Below are 15914 nucleotides of genomic sequence, written 5' to 3' on the forward strand. Positions count from 1 at the left end.
AATAGCAAATCACTGATAAAAGTTTCTTTGCAGTCTGATAATTTCAGATAAATTCCTGCGTCAATAAAATACCGAAATATACTAGAATTTATTGTAAATAGAGCAATTTCGAAATAAGGGAAATAAATATAAATGGAAGATATAATTTTTGGAATTTCAAGTCAATAAATAGTTGTTTCATTTTAAATTCATTTTCTTTCTATATACATATCATACACACAGATCACACTGTTTCAAATTAATCTCACGTACAGCAGTAACATGTGACATATAAGGATGATTTAAAATCCCTGCTTTCGAACTCATAAAATGTACCGTACTCATGCGATTCGTATGCATGTATCGAACATTTTGTTGAACCCTGTTCAACTCTGCATCGGCATATCCTTTTTCTTCAGTAGGTGGGTGAGCGTGCGTGATGGGGGCGAATATTCGATTCCAAATCCTGCCTTGGTGAGTAAACGGCGACAGGAGTCGGGGAAATCTTAACCCTCCGCAACGGGTAGGACGGAAGAGCCTCAAGTATACGCGGTGGAATTTTTTTCAGTTCCATTGTGGAGGAAGGACTCGGGTCTGCAGGTTTCAGGTTGACATCATCGATGAGCCAGTTACCGGAGAGTGTCGCATTTCCGAACAATTGGCGGGTGGCCGGTTTGCTCGCGGAGTCTGTGCTGGCCATGGTGGAAACCGGCGGAGCACTGCTCTGTAAATTCAAGGCGTTCAATTGCAGGTAGCTGTTCGCTCCAGGAACCGATTCGCCAGCTCCGCCAGATTTACTTTGCCGACCAACGTATTCCTGAATTTGCTTTACGTTCCGTTCACCTGAAGTGATAAATTCCAAAGGTGAGACGGGCACACGCTTATAGATTTTTTCATTTGATAAGATAATTAAAATATCCCGTCACGTAAAAAACAGGAAAATTAAGGACCGTCAATTATTTTTAATTTAGACTGAATTATAAACTTTCCAATGCACACTGCGCATTGGATTGCCTGAAAATCCTGTGGAACCAACTGTGAGATATTGCTGTTTTGCTGTGTATGCAATTTTTAAACTATACTAAACCTTTTGGAATGAATATTTATGGTATGGTTACTGGATATAGAATTTGATACTTACAGGGTTTTTGCTTAGCTATAGTTGGTCAAAAAAGTGAGAAAAATGAGTAAGTGAGTGGAAAAGTGAATATCTTGTGTGTAATAAACATGTTATTTTAACATTGAGAAGCTGCACTAGAAAATTTAATTTTGATGGTGCTTATTAGAAATTCTGTTACTCGAGAAAAATGAGGCGGTAATTAAGAAAAATGTAATTTCTCACTTTATCAAAAACACGTATTTACTTAATTACAACAGATGGCTTCCTAAGTCACATCATTTCGAACGATTAAAATATATAAATTTGAAACTCTTAGATTCACTTTTGAAAAGAAAACTATTTCGATGATTAAGGCTTACACCTATATTTTATAGCAGAATGAGACGATGAATCTAGGAATGATACTTAGAACTTTTCAAGAAGCAAAAAATGTGTCTTTCGCAAAATAAATGGATAAACTATGACAAACGTGAGCTGCACGTGCACACATATACATACAATTGCAACTTACCAAGGCTCTTAGCTTCCCGAGCGTGGGCGAGCAACGCGTCGACTCTACTTCTGCGAAAATATGCGTCTGCAATATCCTGGGGTTTAATATCGTTTACGGTGTTGTTGTTATTGTCGTTGTTGTTATGGTCCGGCTGCACCCCCGACATAGGTTTACCCTCGACTTCACGGTTAGATTGCGATAGCGTCGGCGGCGGGAGAGGAATACGGGGCGAAACATCCGGTAGCCGCCACCGCGACAATTCATCGCACCAGGAGGCCGCGGCTCTGACAGCCTCGATGTCGCGAAAAGGGCATCCTGGTCTCAGGTGTGGAATCATCGCGTCGCACAATTGGGTGGCCAGGAGTTCTCGCCGAAGCAGATCCCGTCTCTCCGCGTCCCAAGACGCTTGAAGGTCCGCATTTTCGGCTTCCAACTGTCGAGTCCTACGAATCGCCCGCTTCAGTGCCTCCTCCGTTGACTTCAGCTGACCATAAACCTCGACCGCACCTTCGGTCCCTTCGCTGGTACCGGCCAGAGCCCCTGCTATTACCTCCAATCGTTTTCTCCGCCTCTCTCTTCGTTTGCGCGCTTCTTCGTCGCCCCGAGCTTCGCCACCGATCGTCAATTTCTCCAGCCTCTTGAGGACCTCCTTTTTCGCGATTTCTCGCTTTCGTTTTCTCCTCTCCAGAACACCTTCGCTCTCGCAAACATCCTTTGCTTCCGTTACCCCAGAACCCTGTTTGACACAGTAGAAAGATATTTAATAGTTCGATCACGTCAAGGATCAGCTGCAAGGCTTCAATTTTTTTTTTTTTGCCGAACGAATTAGCCTTTTATTAATCGTAAATCATGGAATACGAAAAAATTAACAAATAATATTATCACGTTTTCTTTGAAACGAATACTCTCATTGCTGGTCCACGTATTGCAGGCTTACATAACAGTTGTAAAATCTTTATTAGAAAGTATGCACAATAGTGGGAGATGTACCTCATATCGCGTTCGCAGGTTTTCAAGTTCCTCCTGAAGACGCTGAGCCGATAGATTCGAATCCTCGCACTCCTTCCTCAGTCTTTGTACTTCCTCCTCGAAGGCAACTTGCCGGATCACTTTATCCTCCGCCTCGGAATCGCTCTGTTCCCGGCGATCCGTAAGACTCGAAACCTTCCTATCGCCCTGGACATCACCTATCAACAGTTCCGTCGCCGGATTGTCGCTGGTCTCGAGTAGCTTACGGAGCCGCTGTAGTTCCAACTGATACTGCCTGAGCAAAGCGTCCTTGGGGTCCTCGTTGACGACCGGTTTGTTCTTTATGCACCGAGCCCTGGCCGCGTATCTCAACGTGCTCAACGTTTCGTCGGCGTCTATGTCGCTCGGACTGACGCAGGCGATCATCAGCGTCCTGGCGTTTCCGCCTAGACTGTCACGGAGAAGTCTCGTCAGCTTGCTGTCCCTGTAGGGTACGTGTCTGCCGTTCCCCGCCGCCAGTGCGCTGATCACGTTCCCCAGGGCCGAGAGGCTCAGGTTGATACTCGCCGCCTCCTTGAGCCTCTCCCCCGTGGCTCCGGTCCTCCCCTGCCTCTCGGAGCCGGCGAGATCCACCAGATGCAGCATCCCCTTGCGGACAGCGCTGTTCTGTTTGTCATTTATCGCGATCGCCTCCAAGGCAAGCGTCAGGACCGCGTGGCTCCTGGAGCTGGCCGCGTTCATCCGCGTCGCGGCTGCGGCTCTTTTCTGATCCCCTTGCACCAGGAGGCGGCTACATTCAGCAGCGTCCTTGACGGTGACTTCCCTGAGGCCACCAGCGACGTATGTGCCGCGGGAAGGGTCCTCCTTGAGCTGGAGCAGGTTTGAGGCACCGTCGTTGTCGCCGTCTCCCAGCAAGTCTCTCAGTCTTTCGTTGTAGATTTCTAGGTAGCTCAGAAGCGCGAGGTAACGTGTCTCCGACGATGACGTCGATGTCGCCTCGAAAAGGTGCTCCAAACTCCGCTCGACCACCCCTCGCATTGTGAATGACTTTCCACATCCGGTTTGCCCATAGGCGAAAACCGTCGCGTTGTAACCCTCCAGGACGGCCTCCACCACGGGCGAGCCAACCTGCTCGTAGACGACCTCCGTTGACACGGTCTGATCGAAGACCGCGTCAAACTGGAACATCTTTCCTCCGCCTCCGGCCCCGCCTCCACCACACATCGGATTTTCCAGGGTACATGTCTTAGCCTGCGAGTCTACCGTCAACACATTCTGAAAGAAACAATATAGCGATTGATTCTGGAAAATGACCGTCGGTTAAAAGAACTTATATACTTCGAAATAAACCACGAGTCAAACGGAGTACGAGTATAAATTTCAAGATGACCAAGTTATAAGCATTTATCAGTGGAAAGTCAATGAGTTATTATCACTTTTCGTATAAAAACAAGAGCTTTCTCAAGATTGAACAAATTATCCTCTATAACTGGGTCCCTAAAGGGATTATATACAGTTGAAAGTGTGGTCATGTCTCATATCGATATCCGAAACGGTACGTTACTTACTTAAAAAAAATGTGCTAGATTTAAGTGTACCACGAGAATTGTGCACTTTGTTCTGTCACGATTTACAACTGTCGAATTCGAAAACGCTTGCTCTCATTTTCGTAAATACTATAACTGAACGGTTCACAGGAAATTTATAATTATTGCTAAGGAGCGCTTTCCGCGATCTACGACATTTTAATGCAGAGGAGATTGGAAATAACAGGAGGAAACTTCTTTTCTAACATTGAACACGAAGTCATAGCAAGCATGGCATTCCTTTGATGGAGTGCAGTATAAGTGAAGACTAGGTCACTGAAATTAGTATTATTGACGGCTAGTTTACGCACGGGTTATTTATAGAGTTGATAAAAGGTGTCTAGTTCAAATGCAATCTGAATCGATTCCTGAAGACAAACAGGAAGTCCCTTTGGTCGCAAACGCACGTTTAACTATGATTAATAATGAGGAGGATGCACTCGCGTGAAGGGTTGGCTCTGTAGTTATGACCTATAACACATTATACGCCATAACCTGCGACAGGGTATGATATATATATATATATGTGTGTATATATATATAACCATATACCTATACCTACAGTTCCCTGCACGCGGCAAGGGGAAACAGGTTGAGGCAAGGGGTGGCGTTATGCATGTCAGTGGATATCGGCAGTCAGCGATGTGTGTCGAATCGATAAATGCCTGGCCGAAGTAACGAATCCCCGGTTCAACCCTCCAATTACAAGATTGACCGAGACAATCGGCCGTTTCAAAAATCGAACGGCCGTTGGGTTTCGGTGGCTGGAAACACGTCACTCTTGAGTCCCAAACTCTGACATTTGATTAGGTAGGAAATAATATATCCATACGGAGATGCAACAATATGATAATTGCGTGTTGTGTCCTCGTCGCTAGGGGCTACCTTCGGTCAATATCGATGGTCTCTTACTTATAGTACCACGAGAAGGAGGCAATTTATCATTTTTCAAAATTGATTCTTGTGCACTTGACTATGTATTCCTAATTGATCTGACAGTATAGAGTTCAAGGAAGAAACACTCACCCGACATCCTTCTTGCTGCTCCCGGACGGACATCGGCCTGCATCTTAATGCTACTTTGACGGACTCGCTCATCTGCGTGTGAACAACAAAAAATAGTGACAATTCGTTCATGATTTTAATTTTGTAATATTTTTCTAGCAAAGACCAATAGTGACAAACGAAAGTAATATCCACCTCGACGATACCCTCACGGAAAAAACCTTCAACTTTGGTGTAAATTCGTACCCTCAACTCATAGATAATGCTAAATCCTTGTAAGAAAAAAGTTGAGGGTACGAATTTACACCCAAGTCGAGGGTTTTTTCCGTGAGGGTAAACTACTATTACTGCGGGAATAAGGTGTTTTTTTTTTTGTTTCTTCGTTCACTCAATATTACAGTGCTTATTATACAAGTTTTAGACTGTATGACGATCGATACTAGCTGTAATTAATAGATTAACGCCAAGCGTTGACAAATTGTTAACTTCAATGTGCTAAGTACGACACGAAATAAGAAAGTTCCATATTCTTAATTGGGCCAATTAGTTTTGATTAACTGTGTTTAAATGTTGGAAAATGGTAGCCGTAAATAAAATGAAGCAATTGAATCGGTGGCTACGGTACATAAAGATATGATAACAAATAATTACTAAGTATGATCGTAACAGTTATAGAAAAAATTCTTGACATGAAATTGTTTAAACGATAATACGCTTCCTTTCACCGTAAATTTCTAACATGGTAACGTTTCATAGAGAATGAATTTCAGTCCTGCAGGACAATTTTCATCGTCGGAATAAAACAAGACGATAGGTTACTCGGGACACTAAAATACTTGTTCGAAAATGCCTTGAAGAAATAATAGATGTTCCTTACCATAAGACAAACATAAATCAACGACAAGATCCGAAGGTTGACTATGCAGTCGTCGGCTAATGCTATTTTCGCTAGCGAATATTGAGTCTGAAGCGAAGGTCCAAGCTATTGCAGGTGAATATCATCAATGAATTATACAGAACTATAATATGAGCGAGTAGCAGCTGCGAAGAAACTTGTACGTATTGCTGCGTGAGCTGTGCAAAGACCGATCCAGGTTTGAACAAAGATCGCAACTGGCAAAGTTCTGCTCTTCGTTAGCCGGAAGTTTTTAATATAAACCCCATTATTCACGCGTTGTCGTGTAATTTATTTAGCGTTCGGATAATCGATCGATCCCCACGATAGACACGAGGTGTCACCTTTATAAGCGGGGCAACAACCGACCATCGCCTACCCCGAAACTCAAGGCTTCTTACCCTTGAACCCAGGCATCATGTGGTCAGGCATTTCGAACTACACGCGTGTACCTTTACCTTTACGTGCAGGTGTACCGCCTCTCTGCTCAGTAGATGGTAGATAAAAGTGCTTCCACCCCTGTGTCGAAGGTCAGCTTTATGTTAATGCGCAACCCCAACTCCTCGCTGTTCGTAAATATGTGAAAGATAGGATAAGGGATGACCGGTTAGCCCACTCGCTCAAGCTTTTACCGAAGATCGATCGAGCGAGCTAGCAAGGCACGAATCGAAAGTGACGTATATTTTTGTTGACTACTCTGACGAGTGCGACAATTACCCCCTGCGTTCTATCGGTGCACTGTAGTTTCGGCAACTACGATGCTAAGTGTTGCATGCTTTCGCGCCTGATTCGCGTGCAGATAACGTTCATTTATCTCTTACAGCCACGTCTAAGACTAAACTTGGTGCGCCTTCAAGTGAATAATTACCATTGGACAGTGTATAATTGGACTAAACATATAGCCGTAAGATCTGTTAACGAGGATTCGTGTGAACTGTAGAATGTGAAAATACTGAACATGTGAAAACAAAAATATCTTTTTAAATATAATGGTAAAAATTGAATTCGGTAAAAATGTATCCAAAAAACGGATTTTTGGTAAAAAAAAAAATAGCCACATTGATAGAAAAAAATCACATATATCCATTGTTCAATAGATCATCGTTTTAGGAAGCAGCATGAATAGATATAAAAGAGCAAAAAAGAAATAAAGGCATGGTGTATTTTTTTTGTTGAAATCACCACAACAGCTTAACTTGTCGTACAAAAAAGCTGACAATACAAAAACTGTAGTAAATTGACTTGATTAGCAATTAGTCTGATAATTTTTATTTTCCGTACCCTTGTCGAATGCCCATCGAACATTAGTGAACTTGTATTTTTTTACCCAACAGTGTTGCTATTGATGTTTTCAAATAATTTATGCCTAAATCAGAAAGAATGAGCAAAGTTTCCTATTCGGGCAGCAGTGGGGTCAAAAACCAAAAGCTCCCAGTCAAGGGTAACCGATGAATCGGCGTAGATATAATTGTAATCGCGTGTCTAATGAATGATTTGGTTTGCAAATATACAGCATGATGCTATTAGCAGTAGCTGTATTGCGTGAATTGGGCATCGAACTGTAGTGCCTGGCGTTTTTCCGAGACTTAACCTTGGGTGATGACGAATAGTGAAAACAGAACAGTTTCCAGTCACGCGAATCGCTACATAGTCGAACTTCATGTAGGTATGTTTATTGAACATACATATTTTTTTTCCACCACGTCGCGGTTCACCTCATCATTATAACCATCGATTGACGATGTGGTATTCAAGGGCGAGGATGGCTCAATTTTCACGTGCTAATTTATGCCGACGCGACGAAGCAGGATGCAAGGTTGCCTGCGTGTAGGCAATCCGTGTTACTTTAGGCGATTAGCGTTTATCCTTATCCCGTAACTCATTGAGAGTTGCCTACAGGCGGGCGGATTTACCGATTGTACAAAAAGATCCGAAGAAATTATTCCCAGATGATTTTGAATTGAAATTAAAATATCTGTGCATGTGGGGAAAAAGCGACGCAAGAATGTATCGTATTACCGTGCTAATCAAAGTGCGCTTTAAGTAATTAAGTAATTTCTAGTTTTCACCTCGAAGACTGCAGAGCTTCAATCAGGCTTCGTTGATCGAGGATAGTTCATGAAAACCGTGCCGTAGCTGCATGTTGTCAATTCTCGTTGCGACGGCGATATTCAATTCGCGGAGACAATAATTTCGCACAGAGCGCCGATCCAACCAAGCGCGCGACTGACTCTCAACTGACCGACTGATATTTCAAAGGGCTACAATGCTCGAGACGAGCACCGTAATTCGAGATATCGAACTTGCGCACACCCGGTCTCGTCAATCTCGTTTGCCGACGGCGCTCAAGGTTCGATTGTCTCCAATTTTCTCTCGCGAATCTTTCTCGTTCTAATGTCGTCTTTTTAATTCATATTGCGGATTTATCGTGACAGGGCATGGCTGGCTACAACTTGAAGAGCCCTGAAGAGGTGAAAGAGTATCTTAAAAACCTTCACATCGAATACAAATTCGGATGTCTCAGCGAGAAAAACCCGGAAAGTAATACCACCCTTCCTTTTATAACCTCATTTCCGACTTCCGCTGCGCGTTTAAAAGCATTCAATTTTCACATTCTGTGTTATGTTATTCAGCATGTCACCTCCTTGGAGATTACGAAGAGAGTATAAGTAAGGATTATGAAAAGTCGGCCAAAATCTACAAGGAAAATTGTGACGAGAGAAACTTTGCCCACAGTTGCCGAAAGTTTGGAGGTTATGCACTAATCGGTGAGATCAATCCCTGTATTAGATTGTTCTAAAATAGGTATACAGAACTTCAGCTAAGATTACAGAAAATGTAATGTTAAACAAAGGCTTGAACGTAAAAATTTTCATAAAGCATCCCATTACTCCGTATTTAATAACTGTAACGTGTTTGGTTTTTTTTTTTTCAATTTCATGTTAATTCTTTACAAAGGCAAAGGTCTGGATGCGGAATCACCTACAGAGTCTTACAAGTATCTGAAAAAAGGATGCGATGTTGGAGACATGATGTCCTGTGCGCATGCAGGAATTGTGGCAACGTCCTCGTTTAAAATTGGAGAGAAAGAAGTTCCCATAGATTTTCCAACGGGGCTTGATTTACTTCACAAAACTTGCCACGAGCACAAGTTGGAAAAAGCTTGCTACTACCTGTCAGGACTCTATCTTGGCGGGGTTCCGGATTACTTGGAAAAGAACATGAAGGAAGCTTACAAGGCTTCGATGAAAGCTTGCGAGCTTGGAAACGCATATGCCTGCGCCAACTTGTCACAAATGCATGCACGTGGCGACGGAGTTCAGAAAAATTCTGAACTTGCCGAAGCCTTCAAGCAACGAGCACTCTCGATTCAAAGGGCCTTGCAAGAGACCAAACATATACCGTTTCAGCAGGGTATGGGAAGCTAACGTGACTGCCAGTACGTTTGATAAATTGTTGAGACTTATTTCGTTGACATTTATGTACATTTATTTGTTTTCAATTATAGCAATAAATTAATTGTTTTTAGTTTAATCCTTGTCGTGAATATCTACCTACTAGTATGGTATTACAAACATTCATTTTACTCTCTTTAAACTGGTAACAGAAATTCTTTAAAAAACCTCCCAAATGATCAAGGTTCACACTTCTTTCAATGGTATTCAAATCTGTAGATTATCGCAAAATCCGTAAGTTTCTTCTGTTCCTGTATCCGAAATGGTTTGAAAATTAAAAAATTCACAGGAAAATGTAGAGTATAATTGCGTTTTCCATACAAAGTTAGAAACGGGCTAGCAAAAGGCTACAATGATATCGATTGACTTCGATTATAGGTAAAAGGAGCTACTTAGGTGATATTGCGTTGATCGTGGCAAATGAATTTATGAATGTTCGCTCTCACGTCACCTCAGTGGCCTATTAACAGGCGCACGAATGTGACTAACGTCTGGTCAAAGAACCGAGTCAGATAGAGTTTAACTAACATAAGAATATAATGAAGCGACGCTTTGTCGTGCAAATTGCAAATACGACGTAGAACTCGTGGAGGACAGTCATGAACGTAGTCTCAGCATGCTGATTAGAGTTCTCATGATTAAAGCTGCAGTACCTAAGCATTTGGCTTATCGATAGCTATTGAAAACTACATACATAAATCTATAATTGCGAATGAATTCAAGGATTACGAATGATGATGAAAATAATTGCAGTTAGTGATCAACCTCTAGTTATACCTGTATTCATACTTCAGTGTTTACAGTAATATCAAACTGTGCTTTTACATTGCCGTCTGTGTTGATAATATGATAAATTGACAATGGTTAGTAAGAATTGTATAAGATCAATTAGATTAATGGCTTTTCACATGGTTTCAAGATAGCACTTGCTTTTGTTGAGTTATAGTCACTGAAAGAGAAACAATTTTTCTCGTATAATGTTAAGAACTTCAATATTTGCCCACAACCACATCTGCGAAAATGCTATCACAATCGGCTTGTTACATCGTCAACGGATTGTAATAATTATAACGTATATTAGCCTTACGAATAACAAGTTCTTCCAATTTGAACTTGTCGGTTATCGTATAAAACATTCTTGGGGTAAAAGTTTTTTGACATCTAGTGAAGGTGTCCAAATCCATGTATACAATATCCTCACTAGCTCACAATTTTTTAGAAGTAAACTGCAGGATCGCTTCTAAAAATCCAACCCCGAGATTCATTAACACGCAATGAACGAATTGTTCTGATTACGATACGGACACGCCAATAGCGTATAAGGACACGATCAACGCCCACAATCGGATATCCAACACACATACCTATGTATGAATATATACTTAAATTTTACAGCAAAGCAACAACTGATTAAATACCAATATCCGAGTCAGCTGCTTTTTCCATTACGCAAATATTTCGGCAATCCAATTACATTTTCAAAACACCTGAATGTAACCCAGAAAACTCTAAAAAGTACCCAGGTAACAAGGCAATAAGTGAACAAATATTTTCCTACTACATTGTAGGAGCGACGTTGCTGGTATATATTATTTCACCTAGTTTTTGCCATAGTTAAAAAATGAATTTAAAAATATCCGAATCCATAGACTTCGCGATTACTCCGCCACTGCCTCGCAGCGATCTGCGAAGGTACAAAATTACACGCAAACAAAAACATGGAGTAAAAATTCCTGAGACAAACGTGTCTCTCGAGAAACACTGTGCAGTTGGTTACCACGCCAGTTCTGTCGCCAGTCTGGTCGGCGTCAGCAGAGTTGGACAAGCGGTCGAGGTTCTCTTCCATACTCAGGTATGTACTAAAAACTCGACCCTGTAACGGCCGATCTAGAATTGGTATTTCTAAACTGGAATTTATAAAACGACAAATCTCGATTCTCGATTATAGAAGCGATGATCAAACTCGCATGTATACTAGACGCAAACACATGCAGTTGTTATTCAAAAGTGTCGGCAGCTGAAGATTGTTTATCGTATGACTAAAGCATACGTGAGGGGGATTTAAAATTAACTCAATTTAAATCGGTGTAGTTATAAGTTTAAATCGTAATCGACGTATTGCCGGAAATATAATATTACTCGCCTGCGCGTGTTTATTTCTATATATTACAGTACCTATGTGTCTCAGTCTGTGGAATAGAGCGAGATTTTTTTACAATAGTGATCGCTTCGATGAAGAAATCGAAACCCGGTTAGTTTCGTAAAGTAATATCTGGCGTGTATCGTAAAGATTGCGGAATTTTGTGAAAAATTATAGCAACTTGGATTTGCGGTAGGCAATCACAAGTAATACGTATGCTGTGCGGATAGAGAGTTCTGAGTAACGGTTTTTCGGACCGTGAAAGTCAATATACCAGTCAGTATATAGAAATTGCGTATTTCGATCGAAACTCAGTTTGAATTACACTCGATGATGAATATTCTTACAATACATATATATTTTCAGTAATTTTAACCGTATATTGTGAAAATATACATATTTATTTTTGCAGGTATACTCATACCGATTACATGCATTACATTACATCGGAATTGCATCGTTGCTGCAAGTTTATAATGTCTGATCTTTTATACTTTTTCGAATTATATCGATGTGGTACTAAAACATTCCTCACAGTCATCTCAATATAGCCATTTTATAGCACATTGCGTTCAGAATTGATTAAGAAGTTTCGTTTGCTCCGTCAAATATTCTTGATATACCATATAAGTGTAAGGAGCTGTTATCACGGAAAGAAAGACGATAGTTGACTCTAGCTGATAGATTAATTATATTTTTCCACATTTGGATCCGATGAAAAGCATATTGATAATTGATTAGTCAGAAACCGTTATGTGACAAAAACCACACACACTACACGTTTTAATCCGTTAATTGACACAAAAGTAAAACAATATTTGATTTACAACAATCATATCGTCGAGTCCGGTTTCATGAATTATACTCGAATTACCGGTGCTGAAATTACCCAGAACATACAGGATAAAATAGGCATGGCACACAAAAGTTAACAGTGATAATTATTTTCTGACTGCTGGTATTCCGACGACATTGTGAATTGAAAATACGAGGCTTCGCACGATCGTGTATAAATAGTATTACGGCCTGATCGCCAGTAAAGAGAACGGCTTCGCAGCTGTGACTGAGACGATAGGCGCATACAGTACGTAGGATGGGTAAAAAGCAACATTAACCGCTAGTAGCTTAATAGTTTTTTACGCAATTGCGGGAATGCCTTGGCGAGTGTATTTCCACGTTGTGAAACTCCTGCTTCAGCTTACGATTAGCAATCGTATATTCCATGCAATTTGTGATTTACAAATATATAATTGTTGTGATAATGCATAACCACAGACGGTTGATTCTTTCCTCGACACACATAGTTGTCGGATATTCGAAAAATTTCCTTATCGATTGAATATCACTCACAGTAAAATTGCGCGAATTACGAAAATAATGGATGGATAAAAAAAAAGGTCAGCATCTTAAGATGAGTCAGTTACTTCGATTGCGAAATCAAATTGTACAAAAAAGACAATGGGAAACCACAAAGACGACATTTGTTGTATGGAAAGTACGAGGGGGCAGAGGAATAATACTCTCGGCAAGATAAGGAAAACTATTTACGGAATAGTCACGCACATGTTGACTCGAGTGTCGAAGCGCCGACTGATAAACGATATTCCAACCAAATACGACCCACCGCTGTCTTTATATATTCCAGCTGCTCGGCATCAGTTCATTCGTCTTAATACGTACTGACCACTTTGCCATCGTTCACTCGAGCCCGTAACTCGCAAGCATGAGGTGGTACTACGTCAAGCCTCACGCTGCTGTGAGCCAATATTATTTGGTAACAGCCGCAGTAATCATCGCCGTCTGCGGTTCTGCGGTAAGTTGTGATCTTAAACCGAGAGTTGCTCCAGATCCGATTTTTGGACCGTTTAATAATATTGTTCTGTTTATTCTCTTCTCATCGAATCTTCAGAGGTCTGATACGACTGGTGGACCCTCATTTTCTCCAGTGGATATTACCGTGTACTACGAATCCCTTTGCGGCGATAGCATTCAGTTTGTCAGAAATCAACTAGTCCCAGCGTATCGTGATATTGGAAGCTTTTTTACCGTCAACTACATTCCTTATGGCAAAGCCACGGTGAGTAAGAAAGCGCACATGTGCACAAAAAAAAAAAAAAATGTTATGTAGATTTTACATCTTTGGAGTAAAATCTCCATCAATTGTGGTAGACCTACCTAAGCATATTTCAACTCTTGAAATTGGTTTTGTAACTCTTATTATCGGATTTGTAAATCTTGCCACAATTATTATACATTGAACTCCAAAAAAAAAGTGCTGTACATATATTCACCACAGGAGATGTAAAATCTACAATATTTTTCTTTCCGTGTAGGTAATCGTAGGACTGTTTTTAATTTTATTTATACAATTTACGATTATCAATGAATGATGAATGTAACGTCTTCGCATCTCGTTATAGAGATGTTTCTACGAGTTCAGATCACTTAGATTGCTTTGGGTGGGGGTCAAAAGGCAGACAGATTATCACAGTACGTATTGTCGAAATTGCGAAGGTTACCAGCATTCGCATATACTTCAAATTGTTTACCCGTCATATTTGAGAAAAATGTACGCTTATATTGCGTAATATTTGATTTTATCCCTGAAAATGAGAGTAATTAGGATGAAAAATTGATATAAATTTTTGATTCGTTTCCGAACGTTTAGCACGGAAAGTACGTTAGTAATGGGGTTGAAAAATGGCATTTCACCTGTCAACATGGACCACAAGAATGCTATGGCAACAAAGCGCAAGCTTGCGGCATAAACGACATCTTGACAAACCCTGAGAGAACCAAGAAGCAACAGGATCTAGTCAATTTTGTCGGCTGCGTGATGCAGGCGAGGAATCCTTCCACTGCTGTTCCACAGGTATTCCGCAATTACACTCGGTTACGTAAGCTCGTCCGTTCGTTCTACACATACATGAAGAGAGAGACACAACGCAATGAAACTAAATAAAACAAACTATCACCGCGGTGGTGAAGATCAAAATTGAAGAATTTCTGCTCCAATTACAGTGTCTACAAACGATTGGCATGGATACGCAGCACGTATCGTTAGTAGAAAATTGCATCTCATCCGTAGCAGGAGATGAGCTGCTCGCAGCTTACGGTGACAAAACTCTGGCTCTACAGCCAAGCTTGAGTTTCGTACCAACCATCACGGTCGACAAGGTGAGTCGAGACTTCGATTTGTCAGAGTGTTTTCGCTATCTTGGTGGCTAAAACGGTTCGTGTGGAGTGCCTTTGATACACCGGATTTGCAGAAATAACAATTACTGTGCTAATTTTATTCAATTCACAATCAATTCTACTGTTAATTTATCCGAGCTTGTTCAACTGGTTTTCAGATTTATCTAAAACAGACGAACCGGTTTCCGTTTAAGTTGAGAGAGTTAAAATAAGTTTTTGTCACTTCTCCAGTGGAACTGGATGTAGAACGCGGCAGGAAACTTTTTCTCACAGTCAGTTTTTTTATTGCAAAACTTGAACAATACAAGAAGTTTAGAAAGATTACGATTGACCCTGCCTGCAGAATAATAGAAAAACTCCAAGTCGTAAATAAAAGATCTTGCTCTCAATATTTTTACTTTTACAGTGGAAATGTCATGGACTGGGTTCCTTGTTCTCAAACTTAATTGTTTGTGAAATGGAAAAAAATTTAATACATGCATCAAAAATAATAATTTGAATAAGAAAGAATTGATAGCAGCATGCTTCAGAGTCAAAAGCTTAGAACTCAAACAAATATGGTACTTGTCTTCAGAAGTTGAGAGATTTTGCAAATGGAATATTTTTACGGAAAACAGAGGGGAATAAATATAGGGGAGTGGAAAATTCATGATAAAATGAACAGACACATCGCATCGGGCTAAATCAGTTTTGACCTACAATTCAAATTAGACATATTTCATAATGATTGCGAACAATGCTCAGCAGAAGTTTTAACGTGCGTGTCTAATTTCTCTTTCAGGTATACTCGCAAGAGGATCAAATGGGCGCGCTGCGCAACTTGACAGCTACCGTCTGTAAACACATACCTGAATATAACAAGCCATTAAATTGTAGCGGCTGAACAGTGCCGTGAATTAATATTTACTTCTCGGAACTACAATTTAAACAGAGTAAAAAGATGTGAATTTTTAAATATTCTTACCGTCACATTTTGGTACCACTCATTTCAATAACCTATAATATTATAAAACTGTTCATCAATTTAAATATATTTTCCACGTAATTAAAACCGAATGCTATTTTTGCTTACAACTT

The 15914-nt window shown here is 40.7% G+C and overlaps 3 protein-coding genes across 7 annotated transcripts; 2 read left to right on the forward strand and 1 right to left on the reverse strand.

The window, feature by feature from the left end:
- Positions 1 to 164: 164 nt before the first annotated feature.
- LOC107223471 (kinesin-like protein KIF17) lies at positions 165 to 8294 on the reverse strand. Of its 4 annotated transcripts, XM_046744388.1 has the most exons (6): positions 8117 to 8294; positions 5174 to 5245; positions 2583 to 3836; positions 1611 to 2328; positions 1121 to 1135; positions 565 to 703 (listed from the first exon to the last, which is right to left on the reverse strand). In XM_046744388.1, coding segments are annotated over exons 2-6 (2061 nt in total). In that variant the 5' UTR covers positions 8117 to 8294; the 3' UTR covers positions 565 to 701. The 4 variants fall into 4 exon arrangements, with proteins under 4 accessions (XP_046600326.1, XP_046600330.1, XP_046600337.1 ...); XM_046744370.1 differs by lacking the exon at positions 1121 to 1135 and having other exon boundaries at positions 165 to 822; positions 8117 to 8293; XM_046744381.1 differs by lacking the exon at positions 1121 to 1135 and having other exon boundaries at positions 466 to 703.
- Positions 8295 to 8373: 79 nt separating this feature from the next.
- LOC107223448 (cytochrome c oxidase assembly factor 7 homolog) lies at positions 8374 to 9581 on the forward strand. Its single transcript, XM_015663126.2, has 3 exons — positions 8374 to 8588; positions 8681 to 8815; positions 9006 to 9581. Exons 1-3 carry the CDS (start codon positions 8486 to 8488, stop codon positions 9473 to 9475), a joined length of 708 nt encoding a protein of 235 aa, XP_015518612.1. The 5' UTR covers positions 8374 to 8485; the 3' UTR covers positions 9476 to 9581.
- Positions 9582 to 11226: 1645 nt separating this feature from the next.
- Positions 11227 to 15893, forward strand: LOC107223465 (GILT-like protein 1). 2 transcript variants are annotated; one of them, XM_015663145.2, is made up of 6 exons: positions 11227 to 11354; positions 13288 to 13455; positions 13552 to 13719; positions 14311 to 14514; positions 14664 to 14819; positions 15619 to 15893. In XM_015663145.2, the coding sequence occupies exons 2-6, from the start codon at positions 13366 to 13368 to the stop codon at positions 15718 to 15720; spliced, it is 720 nt and encodes a 239-aa protein (XP_015518631.2). In that variant the 5' UTR covers positions 11227 to 11354; positions 13288 to 13365; the 3' UTR covers positions 15721 to 15893. The 2 variants fall into 2 exon arrangements, with proteins under 2 accessions (XP_015518631.2, XP_046600405.1); XM_046744449.1 differs by having other exon boundaries at positions 11275 to 11354; positions 13272 to 13455.
- The last annotated feature ends 21 nt before the right edge of the window (positions 15894 to 15914 follow it).

Source organism: Neodiprion lecontei, chromosome 1 (genome assembly GCF_021901455.1).
Source record: "Neodiprion lecontei isolate iyNeoLeco1 chromosome 1, iyNeoLeco1.1, whole genome shotgun sequence".
Taxonomy (NCBI): Eukaryota; Metazoa; Arthropoda; class Insecta; order Hymenoptera; family Diprionidae; genus Neodiprion; species Neodiprion lecontei.